The following is an 18,601-nucleotide window of genomic DNA, read 5'->3' on the forward strand; positions in this document are numbered from 1 at the left end:
AACCAATCCATAAAGAATCGTACAATCAAAAAGAAAAAAAAAATATAAAAGAAAAAAAATTAGGAGAATGGTGTCTGAGTAGATATTCCCCTTTTAACATTTTCTCAGACAGTTATAAATCACCCTGTGTGACATGATATATTTTAACTACCTAAGCATTTATATGTATCACCACCCTGAAATAATATTTCTTCGCAGGATATTTTTATATATATTTTCTTATTCAAGTTTTTTCTTTTTTTTAATTGAACTTGAAGAAGAAAAAAGTAAAAAAAAAAAACAACTGAGATGATCGATTAAATTCACAACATGATAATAATTTTAAAAACACAAACTTTTATGGTATAAAAATTTATTTGTTTGATTGATGATAAAATAATAATTTTTTTTTTTTTTTGTTATTTAACAGATGAATTTTGCCAAGAATATCCACATAATTTAATATCAACACCAGGTTATTGGATTGAATGTTCAAGACAACAAATAACAACAGATACAATATGGGGTGAAAGTGAAAGTGATCGTGATGGTACTGATCCAGAACAAACAGATGAACAAGATATATGTATTATAAAACAACACAATGATTTTTGTTTATTTGAAGAAAATGAAATTGATGATGATGATGTTGTTAAAAAAAAAACAGTTATTGAAGAACAATGGGAAAAAAATCAAGGCTTTGAATTGACATCTGTTGAACAAGAAACATATGAAAAATATTTTTATGGCTCTGAACATTGGAATTATTTTACAAATGATGAAGATTTAGGTCCAGTTATATTGAGTATCAAACAAGAAACAATCAATGGAAGAGATCAATTTAGAATTCTTGTTAGGGCTATCAGTTATACAGTACATGGACTCATACCAGCAAGTTGTGTTTTTGCTGATCGGTAAGTCACTTTAAAAATATCAAGCAATTTTAATTTAAATCTAATTTCTTTTCTTGAAATTAAAATTATTATAAAATCACCAATTGATTTTTATTATCGAAATATAAAACAAAATAATAAGCACGAATAATTGTTTGAAAAATCTAGATATAATCGTGAAGAAGTTGTTAAAAGTCTTGGAAAAGAAGTCAACATAAATCCACCTTTATGTCTTGGTCAACTTCCTGATACACCAGAAGAATTATTAAAGTTAGATCAAGTATTTATAAAATCTGAATTAAAAGTTGGTGTTATTTATGTACAAGAAGGTCAATACAGTGAAGAAGAAATTCTTGATAATAATGATGGTACATTGTTGTTTGAAGAATTTTTACAAATACTTGGTGATAAAGTTAGATTAAAAGGTTTTGACAAATACAAAGGTGGCCTCGATACCGTCCATGACCTAACTGGTCTCTATTCCGTCTATACAAATTGGCGTGGCATTGAGATTATGTTTCATGTATCTACACTTTTGCCTTATGAAAAACATGATCCACAAAAGGTAATGATAATAAATATTATTTATAATATATTTATGTTATTAATTTATTTAATAAATAATTATTAATTTATAGCTACAAAGAAAAAGACACATTGGCAATGATATTGTTTGTGTTGTTTTTTTGGAAGCAGATAATACAAGTTTTAGTCCAGCATGTATTAAATCACATTTTCTTCATACATTTATACTTGTACGTGTTAGTCCAAGAATTAAAAGAAAAATAACGCGATATGAAGTATCAGTTGTAACAAGAGATGAAGTTGGTGCATATAAACCATATCTTTGGGAACAAAGTGTTTTTGAAAAAGGTTTTTTTATAATTTATAATTTATTAATTTAAAAAATATATAAATTTATTTATTTGTTTGTTTTTATTATTTATTTCAATTAATTTAGGAGCAATGTTTCGTGAATGGATGTTGACAAAAATAGTTAATGGTGAACGTGCAAGTTATTCAGCACCAAAATTTGCAAGAATGCAAGAAAGAACACGAAGTCAAATGTTAGAAGATATTGCATATGATACCATCAGCAAGATCATGCAAGAAATTAACACTATTTATATATATCGTGTTAGATTTATTGGTGTAAGAGCTATACTTGGTGTTAGAAGTAGGCAAGTTTATCAAATTTATTTTTCAAAAAAAATAAAAAATAAACAAATTATCAAGTTTTAATTAAAACTTCAAAGCTAATTATTAATTTTTTTTTTATTTTTTAAATAGAGTTTTTCAAGAAATGCTTTATGGAATTCAAACGGGTTTTGGAAGTCCACAAGTACCAGTTGCTGAATTACTTTCAAGACCAGCACCAACATTAATGAGTCCACAAAAACCAAAAAGTTCAAATTTTTTACAAGTTCCTGATATTGAAAGTCCAAGGTAGGTTATCAATGTCAAATAAATGATTTTACCATCTACTATTATCAAAAAAAGAAATTATTTATTCAAATAAAATCATATTAAAATATAAAAATTTATAGATGGTAAGATCAAATGATTAACTGTCTCAATTTTTTATGTTGAATGATATTATAATTTTTTTTTTTAAATTAATTCTATTGATGTTTTTTTCATAAGGCACATCCATGAATCCCACTTTCCCACTGCACTGCATGAATAAATTAATTAAATGTTTATAAACAAATTTTCTCTCTATATATCCTTTGATCTTTTAATGTTCAATGTGAAAAATAATAAATAAAAATTGTCTTTTTTCAAAATTTAATGTTTAAAATATTAATTCAAGCACGTATTAATTAAGTTTTTTCAATTATAAAAATTATAAAATCTAAATTAACATATGAAAAAAGAAATGAAACTTTTTTTTTTCAATTTAATTAATTTATATACTTGAAATAAAAATAAAAAAAAATGTCCCTGTACCTTAAAGTGCCATTTAACTATTATTGTGAGATACTGGCTCTGACATGTTTAGGCCCAAAAGTGTGCCATCATCACCAATGGTTAAACGAGCATTTTCAAGACTTGGTACAATAACTGCTGGTTGGGGTAGAAGTATACGTAAACATGGTAGTAATACACTTCAAATTGAAGATAGAAAAAGATGGTCAAGTTCACAAGATTGTAGTAGTAAGTTAATTAAATTAAATTACAACATTAAATTCATAAGTTAAATTAATTACATATTTTTTTTTTGATAAATAGATAAAGATTCAAAAGAAAAAGATAAAGGAGCAAGTTCATTAGCTGTTCCAAGGCTAAGTGTTTGTGCTGATGCACAAAAAGTTGATAGAGCAAAATTAGCACAAACAGAGGTAATTAAAATAATTAATTTATAATTTATATAATAATATCTTATTTAAAATTTAAATTGAAATTAAATATTTCAGTTTGACATAATTGAATTTGATCCAGAAACATTTGGTGTATTATTGGATTATTTACATACTGGTTCATGTCCATTAACATGTAGTAATATACCTGGTTTAATATGTGCTGCTGAACATTATGATTTACCAGATTTATTACAAGCATGTTTTCATCATGCAAAACAATTTTTAAGAATTGAAATTGTATGTATTATGTTGTGTTCACTTGAAAATTATTATTGGCGTTATACATCAGCATCAGAACTTGTTAATATGATATTAGCATTTGTTGAAACACGTGCATATCAATTATTTCAAAGTCCACATTTTTTAACATTAAGTGAATCAATGGTACAAACAATTATGTGTCGTGGTTTAGAAGTTGTTGAAATTAAAAAATTTGAAGCAATGTTAAATTGGGCAAGGCATAAAATTAAAAATAAAAATTCAAATAAAATTGATGCTAAACATGAATTTAAATGTATCATGGAAAGATTAAGTAAAGATTTAAAATTATATCGTATAACACCACAAGAATTAATAAGAGTAAGTTTATTTTTTTTTTTAAATTACAAATTCATAAATATATTTTAAATATTTTTTAATTTTTTTTACAGATTGTTTTACCATCAAAAGCAATTAAAAATGAACGTATACTTGAGACCCTTGTGTTTCAAGCAAATTCAGGAATTTATCGTAATGTCGATACGTATCTTGAAGATTATCAAAAAAGAGTTCAAAATCAAGACAGTTTTGATTGTGGTTTGTAAATTATTTTTAAAGAAAAAACCAACATATCTATCAGGAATTTAAAAAATAAATAAAAAATAATACACAAAGTGTTTGCTTGGATATCTAATGAATATAAATTAATTTAAAAAGAAAATAAAAAATAAAAATGTATGAGCAATGATATTGATGCCACTGAGAGAGAGAGTTATAGATAAACTCGATATTCACAAGGATATAATACGTAAATTATAATGATGATGAAGCATAGTGAATAGTGATATCTAGGCCTTGGTTTTATGCAAGCTAGATGATCATGTTGATAATATATGACGTTGTTTAAATACCACTCACTGACCGACCGACTCAGCATACTCAAAAGCAATTTGATATTGCTTGTGTACTAAACACACACACAATAACTTTTTTTTTTTTTTTTTTTTATAGACAAAATAAATATTTACATACGTGATCTAAATTTTCATCATACAAGTATACGCTTTATCGATATAATTTCATTTGCAAAAAATATAATTTTAATAATAAAAAAATAAATATGAAAAAAAAAAAAAAATATACAAAATATATAGATAAATAAATTTTAAAAAGAAATGAATTTTTAAATAATTAAATTATAATTTTGTCGTAATTTTAATTAATGTGTATATCTTTATGTGAAAAAGAAACAATATGTTTAAAATTTTTAAAAATGTGGAGAGTAATATTACCTCATGGCGTAAATAAGATAAAATTTATTTAAAAACAAAAAAAAAAAAAAAAATATATGTATATTGAAATAGTGGCCTGTTTTTTGAAGCATTGAGACCTGAAAAATTGTTAGCTATGTATCTGAATTATTTATCTAAGTGTTTAACTTACAAATAGTAAAATAAAAAATAAAAATATTTATTTTCATTGCTTAATAATGGCCCTGTTTTAAAATAACAATACATTATTATAAATGTATATACGTGTAAACAATGTAAATGTCATAATCTTAAAGAAAAAAAAAATTAAAAAATAGCTTTGCAATTAATGGCCAAATGAATTAATTATGAAAAACAAAAACGGCTGAAAATTTCCGACAATGACAATCTTGTAATATAATAAAGAAAATAAAAAAATATATAGTTCTTAATAAAGTCAAACAAACAAAAGATTAAAAAAAATATTAATTTTAAGTAAAAAAAAATGATATATTAATGATAAATCGAAATGAGTAATATTAAGAAAATATTGAAAAATAAAATAATAATTTTAATAAACAACTGATATGTGAAAAAAAAAAAAAAAAAATTAGAAAATAAAATAATTTATTGATGCCAATAAGTTGATATTAAATGTGAGAGAAATGATAAATGTTTTAAGCCTGTTTTTTCTTATTATAGATTTTGTATCTCTAATACTCTCAGGCAGAGATTAAAAAAATTAAAAAATAAATATATAAAAATTGTTGCAAATTAGCAAAATAAAAAAAAAATATAAAAAAATTATAGTAATTAAAATTATTATTTATTTATTTATCAATTTTTGTTTGTTACCAGTATACTCATGTAAAATTGAAATGTCTGTATGAACATTTCTAAAAATAAAATAATTTTTTTTTACTCAAGTCGTGGTAGAGAAAAAATAAGAATATAAAAGACAAAAAAAAAACGAGAAAAACCTTACTAGTTAAATTGAAAAAAAAATATATATATTAATTATGATAATGGGAATGAATATAAACCCGATTTAAAAATTTGCATCAATTGCAATAATAAGATTTCAAAAAGTTCGATGTCCCCTTGTACATTTCCCAATAAGTCCACAAAGACTGTGTCAAAAAAAATAAATATATATAAAAAATTAAAATCAAATTATGTCAGTTAAGTAATTGAAAAGAAAAAGAAAACATATTCGCATATCGAAAAATTAAATACCATCGTCAAACTTGAGCACAAAATCATATCTAAAAAATAAATAAAAAAAACAAAATTGACTATGCAAAAGAATTCGATTTTTTATTGGATAATAAATAAACTTAAAAATTAAAATAAAAAGAAAATGATTTTATGATATATATATTTAAAAATAAAAAGGAAGACAGTAAAAATAATATTTTCAGTAAAAAAATATCCCGAGGAAATTATTGTTGTTAAAATGAACAAAAAATAAAATAAATAAATATAATAAAAATATGTACAGAGATGATAATGAATATTTAATTTTCGTTGTTAATTTAAAATGGAAATTTCCAGAACTGTTGAGTACTTATTGTTCAGGCAAGGCTGGATGAAAGTAGATTTTCAAATTTCAATCCAACATGGATATACTTTGTAAACGAAAAATAAATAATATAACTTGTAATAAAAAATTTTAAAAAAATGCCAATCGATTGACTAAACAATAAAAAAAAAAAAAAGAAATAATCTTTTTAAAATTGATGCTTCCACAATAGCACAAATTTATAACTCAAAAAAAAATCGTAATCATCAAATAAATATCGACATTTAGCACCTGTATTGGTACTCATACATGACATTGAATAAAAATTTTCAAAAAAAAAAAAAAACTTTACAAAGTCTTGGCAGACAAGTCCAGGCACCGTTCGATATCAATATACATTTTATTCAAATTGAAAAACAAACCAGAAATTCATTTTATTTGTTAAAAAAATTTTCGAAAAAAAAAAAAAAATATAAAAAATTTATAAAAATTAAAACAAAAAAAAAATAATTTAATCATAAAAAAAAATATTATCGTGTCCAGCCATTGCCGACTAAATTGTTCACCCCATAAATGTGTTAAAAAAATAAAGTAATGTATCAATTTGCAGTTGTAATTATTTTCGACTGTCAAATTAATATCTTATTTTATAAATTCATCAAAGAAAAAATAAAATATATATATACATATAATTCATAATATAACGAGAATTTAATTGAGTTAATTTTAAGTCAAAAATAATTGGGTAAAAATAGAGAAAACTTGGTCATTGAATGATGACGTCCAAGTCAGAGCCAAATAATTTTGTGGAGGAGGCAACACGAGGGACAATATATTTTTTTTCCACGGACAAATTTCATGAAATTATATTCTAATATTTATTCACCACCTGGATATCATTATTTCAAACGTCTAGAATTTATTTTTAATTATTTTTATTACTCTGTTACGTTTATGAATTGCTTTGACCTCTAAAAAAAAATTATATTTTTACATAGTGCTCTTAGATATTTTGCTGTTGATGACGAGTGTCTTGATTAATCTTCAAGGATGTATCATTAATTGAACAACGAAAAATAATTTGGGTAGTGCCGCTAACAACGGTATTATTAACACGAAAAAATTAATAAAATCTCAGACATTTTTATGTTTTTTTAGGTTGCAAGAATAATGAATTCTACCCAAGAAATCAATATGCGATAATGATATAAAAACAAAGGGGGTTGTAACTTGAAAAAAAAAACGAAAGAAAAATGAATAAATAATTCAACTATAATTGAAGTTTGGCAATCTGTTTTATTTCTTTCTTGTTGCTTGATGCACGTCCTCCAACAGAATCCACAGGTGACTTTGATTGATCAGTAACATCAACATGATTTCCCTCGAGTTGGTATAATGTTCACCTTTTTTTGGAATTTTTATAAGTGCATCTTTTGGTGTCCCAACATCTAGCATCATGCCATCAGCATCTGGTGTTAGTGTTGGTTTTGTTGGTATAATTTCTTGGGGTATTGGTATAGTTGAATGATGAATCATTACTTGGTGGTGGCTCTTCATCATGTCTATAATTATCTACATTTTCTTCATGTGTTTTAAATTTTTCACGACCTCCATGTGCCTCTTGGTATTTTAATTTTTCAATACAATTCCTTTATTTTATTATTTTACCATAAATCCATATTACCTGTTAATTTTAAACGCACTAATAATTAAAGACTATAAATTTATTCAACGATGCATTTTAATTTTTTTTAATCTCTGATTTAGTGCAACACAGAGCCATTCGATTGGCTCTGGTACTTTCGGATTAACGCAAGATATTAAATATTGATTGAAACTTGATTCTCCAAGTTAAAATTTTTAATCTTTTTGTTTTTTTGATTATTTGATTGTATTAGTTTTCAGTATGGAATATAATCGATCTCATTTTCATATATTCACTGAATTCATCAAGAAAATTAAATATTTTTATTATTTCATTTTGAATATTGTCGTTATTTGATAATCATTCAGCCAATGTTATTTAACTTTCAGCCGTGATCAGATCCAAATTATCACCTTTCGTCAGCCTTTTTCTCTCAATAATTTCTGGCCACACTTTTTTGTATCTATAAAGAATAAAAAATATTTTATATCTATCATAAAATTTAATTACAAAAAAAAATATAAATATTGACATTTTTAATTCATTAAAATTTTTTAAATAATATTTTTGAGCTAATTATAATTTTATTGACTGTTATTTATTTATAACATGATAATTCAATTATTTTTTATTATTTCAAGATTAATTTATTGCAAAAAATATAAAAATTTGTTAATTTTCTTAAAACGACAATGGAACCTAATTTTTAATATTTAATTTTGTTGTTTTTTCACTGTTATGTTATTTGTATAAATTTATGATGTCACGATTGTTTACATGTTTTTTATTTACAAACAAAATAAATAACAATAATATTAACATACCATGCTGCCATTTTGTGTTGTTATTAATGGCCGTGTTTTCCATGCTCAACCGGCTTTGACAGTATGCAGATTTTCCCGTTAAATCAGCAATATTCAGAAATAATTTATCACTCATTTGATGGACAATAAATAAACAAAGTGATTTATTATAAATAAACAATTAATTAACTCAATTTAATAACTAAATTTGATTGTAAAATTAGCACTTGCGCAGCTCTTGCGCAAATATATTTTTTTTTCAACTGAAAATATATAATTCCACAAGAAGAAAGATCGTGACAAATAGAAAATGAGTGCAACGCTAACAAGCGGTAGGAATATCAACTATTATAATATTTTCAGTCGGTAACTTTTACCGCCATTTTTTTAGGAAAAATTTTATTATTATTATTTGTATTTGTTTATAATAAAAACAACAATTTACAAAATCACATTTATTTACAATCCTACTAATGTTCATGTTGTTTTTTTTTTTTAAATTTCATTATTGTTTACCTAATCACTGTATTTAAAAAAATTTGATCTGGTCAATGCACGCTAGACCTGTTTTCGTAGCACCAGACTAGCTGATTTTTTCTAATCAATTTTAATAGTTTATAATTAATAATTTAATGTTTCTTTTTTTAAATTTAGATTTTTTTTCTGTTTTCTTCATTTATGTGCACTGATATTTTAAAGCCTCATTAAAAACATTACACACATTTTAAATAAAAAATAAAAAAAAACTATAATTATTATGTACAATGTTTTTTTTTTGTTTGCACATTTAAATTAAATGTAATTCATCATTTTTCTTTTCTTCTAAATAAATTTTTTTTTCACCACCGAAAATTAATGTTTTTTTTTCTAAATTAATTTAAAAATATTATTGTCTATTTCACTTGCTATTTAAAACTTTCACCATTTAGCTCTTACACTCCAGTCTTTTGGTGTCCAATGTAAACACTTTGGATCTATTCGTATTGTTGTTTTGTCCATCGCTTTTTGATGTTGCTCAATTATATCCCTGTTTAAAAAAAATGAATTATATTAAACCTTATCTTGATTGATTAATTAATTAATGGCAAATAATAAAATTAAAAACAAATAATTTACCTATTTAATGTTACAATATACTGTCCCTTATAATAATTAATAAGATTCATATTTTGTAATGTTGATATGACATCTTCTTTTTTAATTGATGTTATTTCACATATTTCATTGATGGTTATTTGTGCTTTTTCATTATCCACCATTGGTTTCATTGTTAATAATATATCAAGTATTGTATGTGCCCAATAACTACGATACGATAATAAACCAAGATCAGACAATGGTTTTTCTGGTGATCCAGTTTTACCCTCAAATTTTGATAATTCATATGAAAATTCAATTAATAATTTACCATAACCTTTTCTTTGATATGGTGGTAATGTTAATATACAAGCAACATTATAATCTTCAGTTGATTCTTTTTCTTTTGAAAAATATCCAACAATATGAAAACCACGATTATCAAAATCCGTCATAACGTAAAATAAAAATGGATCAGTATCATAATACAATGTTTTATGATCTAAAAATAATTTTGCAAGTAAACATAAATTTTGTGCATAATTCTTATTTTTTCTACCGTCAATTTCGAAAAATGATATTGATCCTTTACGATATATTTCATTACCAGGTGGATGACGTAAATTACATTTAACAAGATGTCGTTCAAGACATTTACGACTTTTTCTATATTTAAGACAAAATTCACAAATATATATACATGGCAAATTAACCATTTCATGTGGATATGGACTAAAGTACCATGGTTTAACTCTGTGTCTACCAACTTCAATTAATTCAATATTTTTCATTCTAGTAACAACATCATCATGATGATGTGCAACCAGTGAACCAGTTGGTCTTGGTCCACTTGTTGGTGTTACATTTATTAATGATGATGCTGATGATGATGATGTTGTTGTTGTTGGAGTTGCTGTTGTTATTGTTAGTGTTGTTGTTGATGATAATGATGTTGATAATGGTGAATCTTGTGAATCATCATTATCAAGAAATGTTGCTTTTCTTTTACGTGATATTTTTTTTTGTAATGCTGCTTGTAATACAGCTGTACCATTAACTGGTTCATTATTTGTTATTGTTGGACTTGGTGGTCTACTTGGTATTTGTTTTTTTGGTGTTGCAGCACCAGTACCAGGTATTATACCATCTTTACGTGGATATTGTACTTTTCTTGTGTCTAAACAATCTTCTTTTATCCATCCATCTAATCTTTTGTTGACTGTATTATTTATTCATTTATTTTTTTTATTATTTTCGTTCCATTATTGATTTAATCATAAAATAAAAATACAAAATTAGTATCATGATGATTTATTAAGAATATATAATATATTAATATTCTTTTTTATTTATTTTATTTTTTTATGTGATATACTCACAGTCTACATAATGCACGTAGTACCATTTGACACCTCGCTCTTCTTTCAGACTTATTATTTCGGCTAGTGCTGAAAAAAAAATTAAATAAACAATTACTATATTGTAATGCAATAAATAATAATATTTTAATAATAATATCATTTATAAAAATATCATTGTCATCATGCTGAGTCAACAATAACATTGACAATTTATTTTTGACAGCCAAAACATAACCCTAGAGCCAAACAAAACAAATTGTTGTTGATGAAAAAAAATAAAAAATAAAAACATTATCAACATGACCAATTATTATATCAACTATCACATAGCTTAATAAACAATTATCATTATTTATCAATATATTATTTAACTAATAATTAACATGTAATCAATTGTTAAGTCAAACATTGAAATGTCAAAACTATGTGTCACTGTGTACACTTGTAAAATTGCCTGTGTTATTGAAAAAATTTTAATAACATTTTTAAATAATTAATTTTTATATTGTTAATAATTATAAATAATATTAATACTCACGCCAATCATCAGTTCCAGGCATTCGAACCGGCAAGCGACATCCTTCAACAAGCGAATTCTAAAAATTTGAGGTTATATTTTTTGTATATTTGTTTGTTGATGATTCAATTGTCACCCGGTCAATATTAAATTAAACAAAAAATTGAATTTAATAATCATCTTACCACTGAGTCGCATATTGTATCACGCTCGTCGTGCTCTTCAATCATTTCAGTCAATAATTACAAATTAAATAAATATTTTTTATCACAAAACACGAGATTGTTTTGATGCGCTCAAAGTCGCTCGAGTTGACTGATGATGCCACAGCTCCACCGTTTTGTCCCGCGGTTTTTATTTGTAACTAAATTTAAAAGGATTCAAACAAAGGTGGCGCTTTGATAGCTAATCGATTAATCGTTTATTGTATGCTCGATTGTATTCGATACTAGGCTTACTTCATTTTATATAATTTAGCTGTAAAAATGCGCGGGCTTGAAAAAAATTTAATATTTTTCGTTGGCAATTTACGTTGTTGCAATTTTGGCGTTGTTGGATTGCAATTCACAATTTAATTGTGATCAATGTTCGGTTATGCTCATATTAACATTCGTTTTTTCATTAGCTATCGATGATAATGACTAAATATTTGTCGTCTAGCAAAAAATACGTATATAATTTTTTATCTATATACAAAATATAATTCCTGCGACAATAACAACTCCATGACAAATTATTCAATAACAATAAATTTTTAAACAATTAAAAATAACGAAATCCATACATTTTCGAGCTCATTATGCAGTAATAATTTATATCTCAGACAAAAAAAATCATTACCTGCAAATAAATGATCATCCTTCATGTCATATCAATTAAACAAGAAAAAAAAAATTACAAAAATATTTAATTTGTAATTAACACTGTCGTATAATTGAGAGTATAATGAAAAATAATAAATTTAAATCAATTAAAACATTGTATAAATGAAAAATTCAACAAATCATAAACAATTAATTTTATTAAAAATTTAAAAATCAATTTTCCATTTAATATATTAAAAAACAAGAGGGAAAAAAAAATTAGCCAAGTAAAACAATAATTTCATCAAATTGAAAAAATAATTTCATCAAATTAAAAAAATAATTTCATTAAATTTTTCTATAATTTAAATTGAATATTTAAATTTTTTATTAATTACAAATTATGGGAAATCAGTTTTGATATGAAATAATGATAAAAACAAAAGCCCCACCCTGTTTATTTGATCTCTATATTCGATATATATATTTACGATGTTAGTACACCATACACTAGCTATATATACATGATATTGCCACATGATAGTACGTACTCGGTCGAGCCACCCTTATATGTAGGGCGTGGTCATGTACGACCAATCAGAAGACCATGTGATTCCCCTCTGGTCGTTCTTTTCAAAAGCCTAAATCGAATCTCAAAGCCAAAAAGGAAAAAAATAAAATAAAAAGTTATAAAAATCCCCAGAACATGTCGAAGCTTTCTTGTGCAAAGGTCGCACACACATACATCTTTACATACCCATCAAAATCATCTTGGTTAAAGACAAAAAAAAATAAAAAAATAAAAACAAACTTTCAAGAAAAAGGTAGAAATATATATATATATTTTTTAAAAAGATATCGACATGCCCTTCCATGCAATGTGGTTTTATATCGGATCTTGAAAAAAATTTTCTTATCTCTTTTTATATATTCTTCCCCTATATATTCAGAAATTTAATTGAACTCTTACACTATAGAATTCATATCATCCTGCCAATCCAAACTCACTCAGGGATCATATCATAAATCTCTAGCTGAACATTTGCCTCAAAGATAAACCCAATAAAATTCGATCTTCGTATATATTTTTTTACTTTTTTTTTTTTCATGAAAACATATTTGTTTATATTCTTACAACAAGATGAGTTAATATTATTTTTATTTATATAAAATACATTATCATTGATATATTATTTAATTTAAAAATAAAAAATATTTAGAATTTTTTTTAAAGAGGGTGAAGAAAGTCTGAGTATAAATTTCCTCAAGAGAGAAAGAGGGAGAGCAGGATGCTGGTATTTAATAGTCTTAGTGTTACCTTGGAGGCCATTTGCCATTAAGAATCCCACAAGACCTCTAGCAACAACCATCTAATGTATACCAATATTATACTAAGAAAACCATTCCCTTCTGTTTTGATATTCCAACTGTATTATAAAGCTGCATCTTACCTAGACATATTACACAACTTTGTATATATATTTGTATATGTTGAAAATGTGTCTTGGTTCACAAAATTCATGTATCCTTATCTGGCTAACCAACTTAACATTTCTCTATCTATTTTCTTACACATTATACATTGTGTGTTTGTGTGTGGCTGTATATATAGCGAGGTAACACTAAAATCATTAGACACACATGCAATTTCTTATGCGCAGAATCCTTGGGCTCCTTTTAATTAGAAATTTTACAACATATATGAGTTTATTCTGAAAATCAATATCTAAACATTAAAATTAAACCTTTTTTTTTTTTTTTTGGAATTTTTTATAACACAATTAATTAATTTGGGATTAAAGCTTTTTTTCTGTGAAAAGATTTTTTAATTTATTTATTTTTAATTGAATTATGAAAAATAAATAGAAATAAAATATTAAAAAAGTAAATTAGTTTGAATAATTTACACAGTTGAAAAAAAAAAATTTATAATTTAAAAAAAATTATAAATAATAATTTCTAACATTTTTCTAATTTTTAAATTTTTTATTTTTCTACATTTTATATACATTTTGTATAGACGAGCACATTGGCGCGCTACACCTTCTAAAAGGTTCATTGTTCATTGATTTTATAAACACAAGTATTATCATAAAAAAAAAAGAATGCGAATAAATTAACGAAAAATTTTTTTAATTTATTTATTTACACATAAATCACACATAATTCACACGTAATTTTTAGTCTAATAACATGAAGATTGAATGTTTACTGAAAAAGTTGTGCTACCTTAATATGTCAATTTTAAAAAAATATAAAAAATATTTAAAAAATTTTGTTTTGAATTATTTCTTCACACATAAAAACACATAATTCGCACAAAATTTCGAGCCCAATTGCATCGAAATCCGATAATTATAGAAAAGTTAAAGGCCCTTAATATGTCAATTTTTTAAAAAATATAAAAAATATTTAAAAAATTTCTTTCAAATTCTATTTCTTCACACATAAAAACACATAATTCGCACAAAAATTTTAAGCCCAATTGCATCGAGATCTGATGATTATTGAGAAAGCAAAGCGAATACATTTGAATTTTTTAAAAAAAATGTAAAAATAAAAAAATTTTCTTTTCAAATTTATTTTTCCACACATAAAAACACATAATTCGCACAAAATTTAAGCCCAATTGCATTTGAGATCCGATGATTATCAAAAAGTTGTGCTAGCTTAATATGTCAATTTTAAAAATATAAAAATATCAAAAATTTTGTTTACTCGCTTTTTGTTGTTTTTCGTTGCTAACGAAATAAATAAAAAAATAATAGAAAAAAGCAAACAGAAAGAAATTTGTATGAGAGTAAGTGAGAAAAAAACAATGACCAATCAAATGTCCGGAAGACCGATGATGTTTGTCCTTTTTATATTAGGATAAAAAAAATTTAAATTTAATTTTTTTATTCAATAGAATATTGACATTTAAAATGTGTCAATTCAACAATTAAAAAAAAATTAAATTATATTTTGAGTCAATATTTAAAAAAAATAATTTTTTAATATTTAAAAAAATTTTAAATTTTATAATTTATACATTGTTTATTTTAAGGCTGAATGTAAATCCCAAAGTAATTTACTCTTTTGGGTAAAAGGGCACCCTATAACCATATAGTTAAAAATAAATAAGCGCCCCTAATGTCTAAAATTTTACAGTGTTTTAATGTAGTGTTCTTAAAAGTATAAGTGTATTTACACACACCAATCTACTTCAGCAGATTTTCAATGCTTCAATCAGTACACTTTTTGATTGTTTTAATATTCTTAAATAATTAATAACTTTCAAAAATCTGTAGAAATCGATGATTTTTTTTTTTATTATTTTCGTAATTTGAAAAGTATTAGCTGTAGTAAAATAAAAGGTTTTTGTGAGAGCATTTTTCAATAGAAGTGAAACGCCGATGTTTAATGCGTAAAAGCGTCAACTTTGACCCCAATTATCTCGCTTAAATCGTAAAGAAAAATTACAAAAAATTTTATAAAATAGATCTTTATTTCACTTAAAAATAATTATACTTTGATTAAAATCTTTGAAAATTAATTTTTCCAATATTTTGACATTCAGCCTTAACTGTAAAAATTCATTAATTTTTCTACATATTATTTTGATTTTTCATATTATTATAAATATAAAAAACGCATAAATTAATTTAATAATGAAAAAAAAAATTGGCTTTTTTCATTTAATAAAAATGACAATCACAATATATAAAAAAAAATAAAAAGAAAAAAAAAATTATATATACAAAAAAAACGTGAGACTGCTTACACAATCTTCCAGCATCTACTTTGCTAAATTGCGTTGGCCTTCTTACCACGTGGCTCGTATATAAAAGGTTGTTAAAAATAAAAGAAACGCTTTTCCACGCCACGCTGCTTAAAATTCATAAGGTGCTCTGTTTACTTACTAAAGATAGGCGCGTCTATTCTCGTTCTTTTTGTTGTACCTTAAACAATTTTTTCATTCTCTTTTATTTTTATAAATATAAATATTTAAAAAAAAACTTTCACACAAATTTTTATAGTTGACAATAAAATCACCAGTTTAGATTTTTCTATTTTTATGATTCAAAATTAATTTCTTATTAAATTTTAAATTCATCAAATAAAAAAATTCATAAATTTACTTTTTTTTTTTCAATTAATTTAACATAAACAATTAAATAATAATTTTAATACATAATTTACACAAAACTTGGCATAGACTTTGTATATGCATTTTGATTAATTAATTTTCATGGCATACATTGTGTATAGAAAACAAAAAAAAATATAAATACAAATATAATAATACAAGGTATATTTGAAGTAAAAGTTTGGTAGCAAGCTGCTATTAACTCATTAACAGAAATTGCATTTTGTAACAATATAACATTCTCTTTGAGGTATATACTCTGTATAAAGCATCATCATCACAATCATCAGCAGTTGGTGTATGAATATAACCTGACAAAGACATGTACAAGTATAAGACTCGCACATAAGATAAACCCGGAAGAAGTCTATATAACTATTGAAGACTTTGACAGTATACTGAAAGCTCAAAGTTTGAAATAAGGGATGATAATATGTTGTAGAATATAAAGGATAGAAATATAATAAAATTGATGATGAAGAAGAAGAAGAAGATGAAGAAGAACAACAAGAAAGCATTATATATATAAAACACATACGAAAAAAAAAAGTATGGGTTGTGCTTTGGAGTTGAAGTTAAGCTTGGATGAGGAAAATGCAGAGTTGGTTGGATAGTTATGGGCTGCAATGCTCGAGGCATTGTTTCGAAATCTAAAGATGTTGTATGTATGTATGATGATGAGTACATACATCCATTTGGCACATGCTTGAATAGAGTACATATATATGTAGTTTCGTGGAAAATAATTATATATAGATTGTAAAATCTTGTAGTTGGCGAATGAGTTTAGCTTGGAATCAGAATATGTGTTCAAAAAATATACATATATATAATGTGAAGGTAAATGTATAGTTGTAGATAATGATAAAGTGAATGAGAATAAGGTGAGAAGGGAAAAGCATCAAGCCTTGCCCTCAAGCAGCCATCTTGCCACAAACTTGACTCCACCAATCAGCGTTGAGACTGTGGTCACCGTTTTACTCTCAGGAACCACTCTAACTCACCATCATCCACCCTCCCTCCCTCCCTCCTCATCTCATCTAATATATATCTTGCCTTACTACCAACCCTTTTAATTCTAATCAATTTACTTGCTTGGTTCTATACACTATATATATAATACTTTGTGAAAAGACATGGGGCTACATCTTTGTACAACTAAACTCATGAGGTAATGACAAAGTAAGGAAGAAAGACAGAGCTTCTAACTCACTATAAAGTTATACTTGAAAATTGGGATTCAATGTATACGTGGTTTTTGCATATATGGCCTCTTTAATTTTCCTCAAATTTTAAACATGCTTTTCATGTTCAACAACTATTATGCAACTCGTAATTTATATAACAATATTTAATATTTTTTTTTTTGTTTTAAATTGAAAGAATTTTAATGGGTTTAAAAAATAATTTGATATAAATATTTTATGTCGATTAAATGATTTTATATTTTTATTTCAACTTGAAAGCTCAAGTTTTATTTATCAAATTTTATTGGATTTATTTATTTATTTTTGACAAGAGGCAATTTTCGTAATGCTGTAATTTAATTTTGTGATTGACATGAAGTGTATTGGATATTTGATGAGTGTATATATGTATACAATGATGTTGAGAGTTTGTATAATCAACTAGATTATTTGAGAATTTTCGATGTCTGATCGAAATGAAAATTTTCTTGGTTGAAAATTAGTGAATTTTTTATAAGATTTATTTATGTTGACTATTCGGTGGTAGAGGGATTCAGAATGGACCTACTTTGTTGGATAAAATATATTGGTATTAGTGCTGGATATAAGGGGTTGCTTGATAAGGTTGAGATATTTTTTTTTGGAAAAGGATTTATCGAAAGAATGACTCGAGGGATGACTTTGACACCCTTATACTCTATCGGAAAGAAAAAAAATAAAAATAAAAAAAACTTCCATCTACGTCTGTGTGAAATACGTCGATAAATCTTTACAATTGACTTTATATCCTGACTCGTGAATTTTGTGTTTTTTTTTTTATTAAATATTGAGCTTGAAATTATTTTTTCTATTTTGACAAAAACAGGTTTAATTG

General features: G+C 24.8%; 2 protein-coding genes across 2 annotated transcripts in view; one reads left to right on the forward strand and one right to left on the reverse strand.

Annotated features, from left to right (window-relative positions):
• LOC122847820 overlaps window positions 1-7,836 on the forward strand; it is a 51,607-nt gene extending 43,771 nt beyond the window's left edge. The window contains exons 13-21 of the mRNA XM_044145677.1: window positions 410-893; window positions 1,041-1,437; window positions 1,511-1,745; window positions 1,834-2,053; window positions 2,163-2,318; window positions 2,875-3,029; window positions 3,105-3,214; window positions 3,290-3,814; window positions 3,886-7,836. Of these exons, the coding sequence (XP_044001612.1) occupies window positions 410-893; window positions 1,041-1,437; window positions 1,511-1,745; window positions 1,834-2,053; window positions 2,163-2,318; window positions 2,875-3,029; window positions 3,105-3,214; window positions 3,290-3,814; window positions 3,886-4,038 (2,435 nt within the window). The 3' untranslated portion in view covers window positions 4,039-7,836. The remainder of the gene's footprint in view (window positions 1-409; window positions 894-1,040; window positions 1,438-1,510; window positions 1,746-1,833; window positions 2,054-2,162; window positions 2,319-2,874; window positions 3,030-3,104; window positions 3,215-3,289; window positions 3,815-3,885) is intronic.
• Window positions 7,837-8,887: 1,051 nt separating this feature from the next.
• Window positions 8,888-11,925, reverse strand: LOC122860830 (histone acetyltransferase Tip60). Its single transcript, XM_044164836.1, has 5 exons — window positions 11,794-11,925; window positions 11,630-11,687; window positions 11,110-11,178; window positions 9,770-10,949; window positions 8,888-9,680 (listed from the first exon to the last, which is right to left on the reverse strand). The coding sequence occupies exons 1-5, from the start codon at window positions 11,836-11,838 to the stop codon at window positions 9,572-9,574; spliced, it is 1,461 nt and encodes a 486-aa protein (XP_044020771.1). The 5' UTR covers window positions 11,839-11,925; the 3' UTR covers window positions 8,888-9,571.
• Window positions 11,926-18,601: the final 6,676 nt, after the last annotated feature.

The sequence above is a fragment of the Aphidius gifuensis genome, linkage group LG1, assembly GCF_014905175.1.
Source record: "Aphidius gifuensis isolate YNYX2018 linkage group LG1, ASM1490517v1, whole genome shotgun sequence".
Classification (NCBI taxonomy): Eukaryota; Metazoa; Arthropoda; class Insecta; order Hymenoptera; family Braconidae; genus Aphidius; species Aphidius gifuensis.

What these genes read in the sequence shown, in the direction of transcription:
- LOC122860830 (XM_044164836.1), bottom strand. Translation starts at nt 11,838, where the DNA reads ATGATTGAAGAGCACGACGAGCGTGATACAATATGCGACTCAGTG. An exon ending in ATACAATATGCGACTCAGTG is followed by an intron (nt 11,688 to 11,793) that starts GTAAGATGATTA and finishes TCAAATTTTTAG; the next exon opens with AATTCGCTTGTTGAAGGATG. An exon ending in TATATTGTAACATTAAATAG is followed by an intron (nt 9,681 to 9,769) that starts GTAAATTATTTG and finishes TTTTTTAAACAG; the next exon opens with GGATATAATTGAGCAACATC.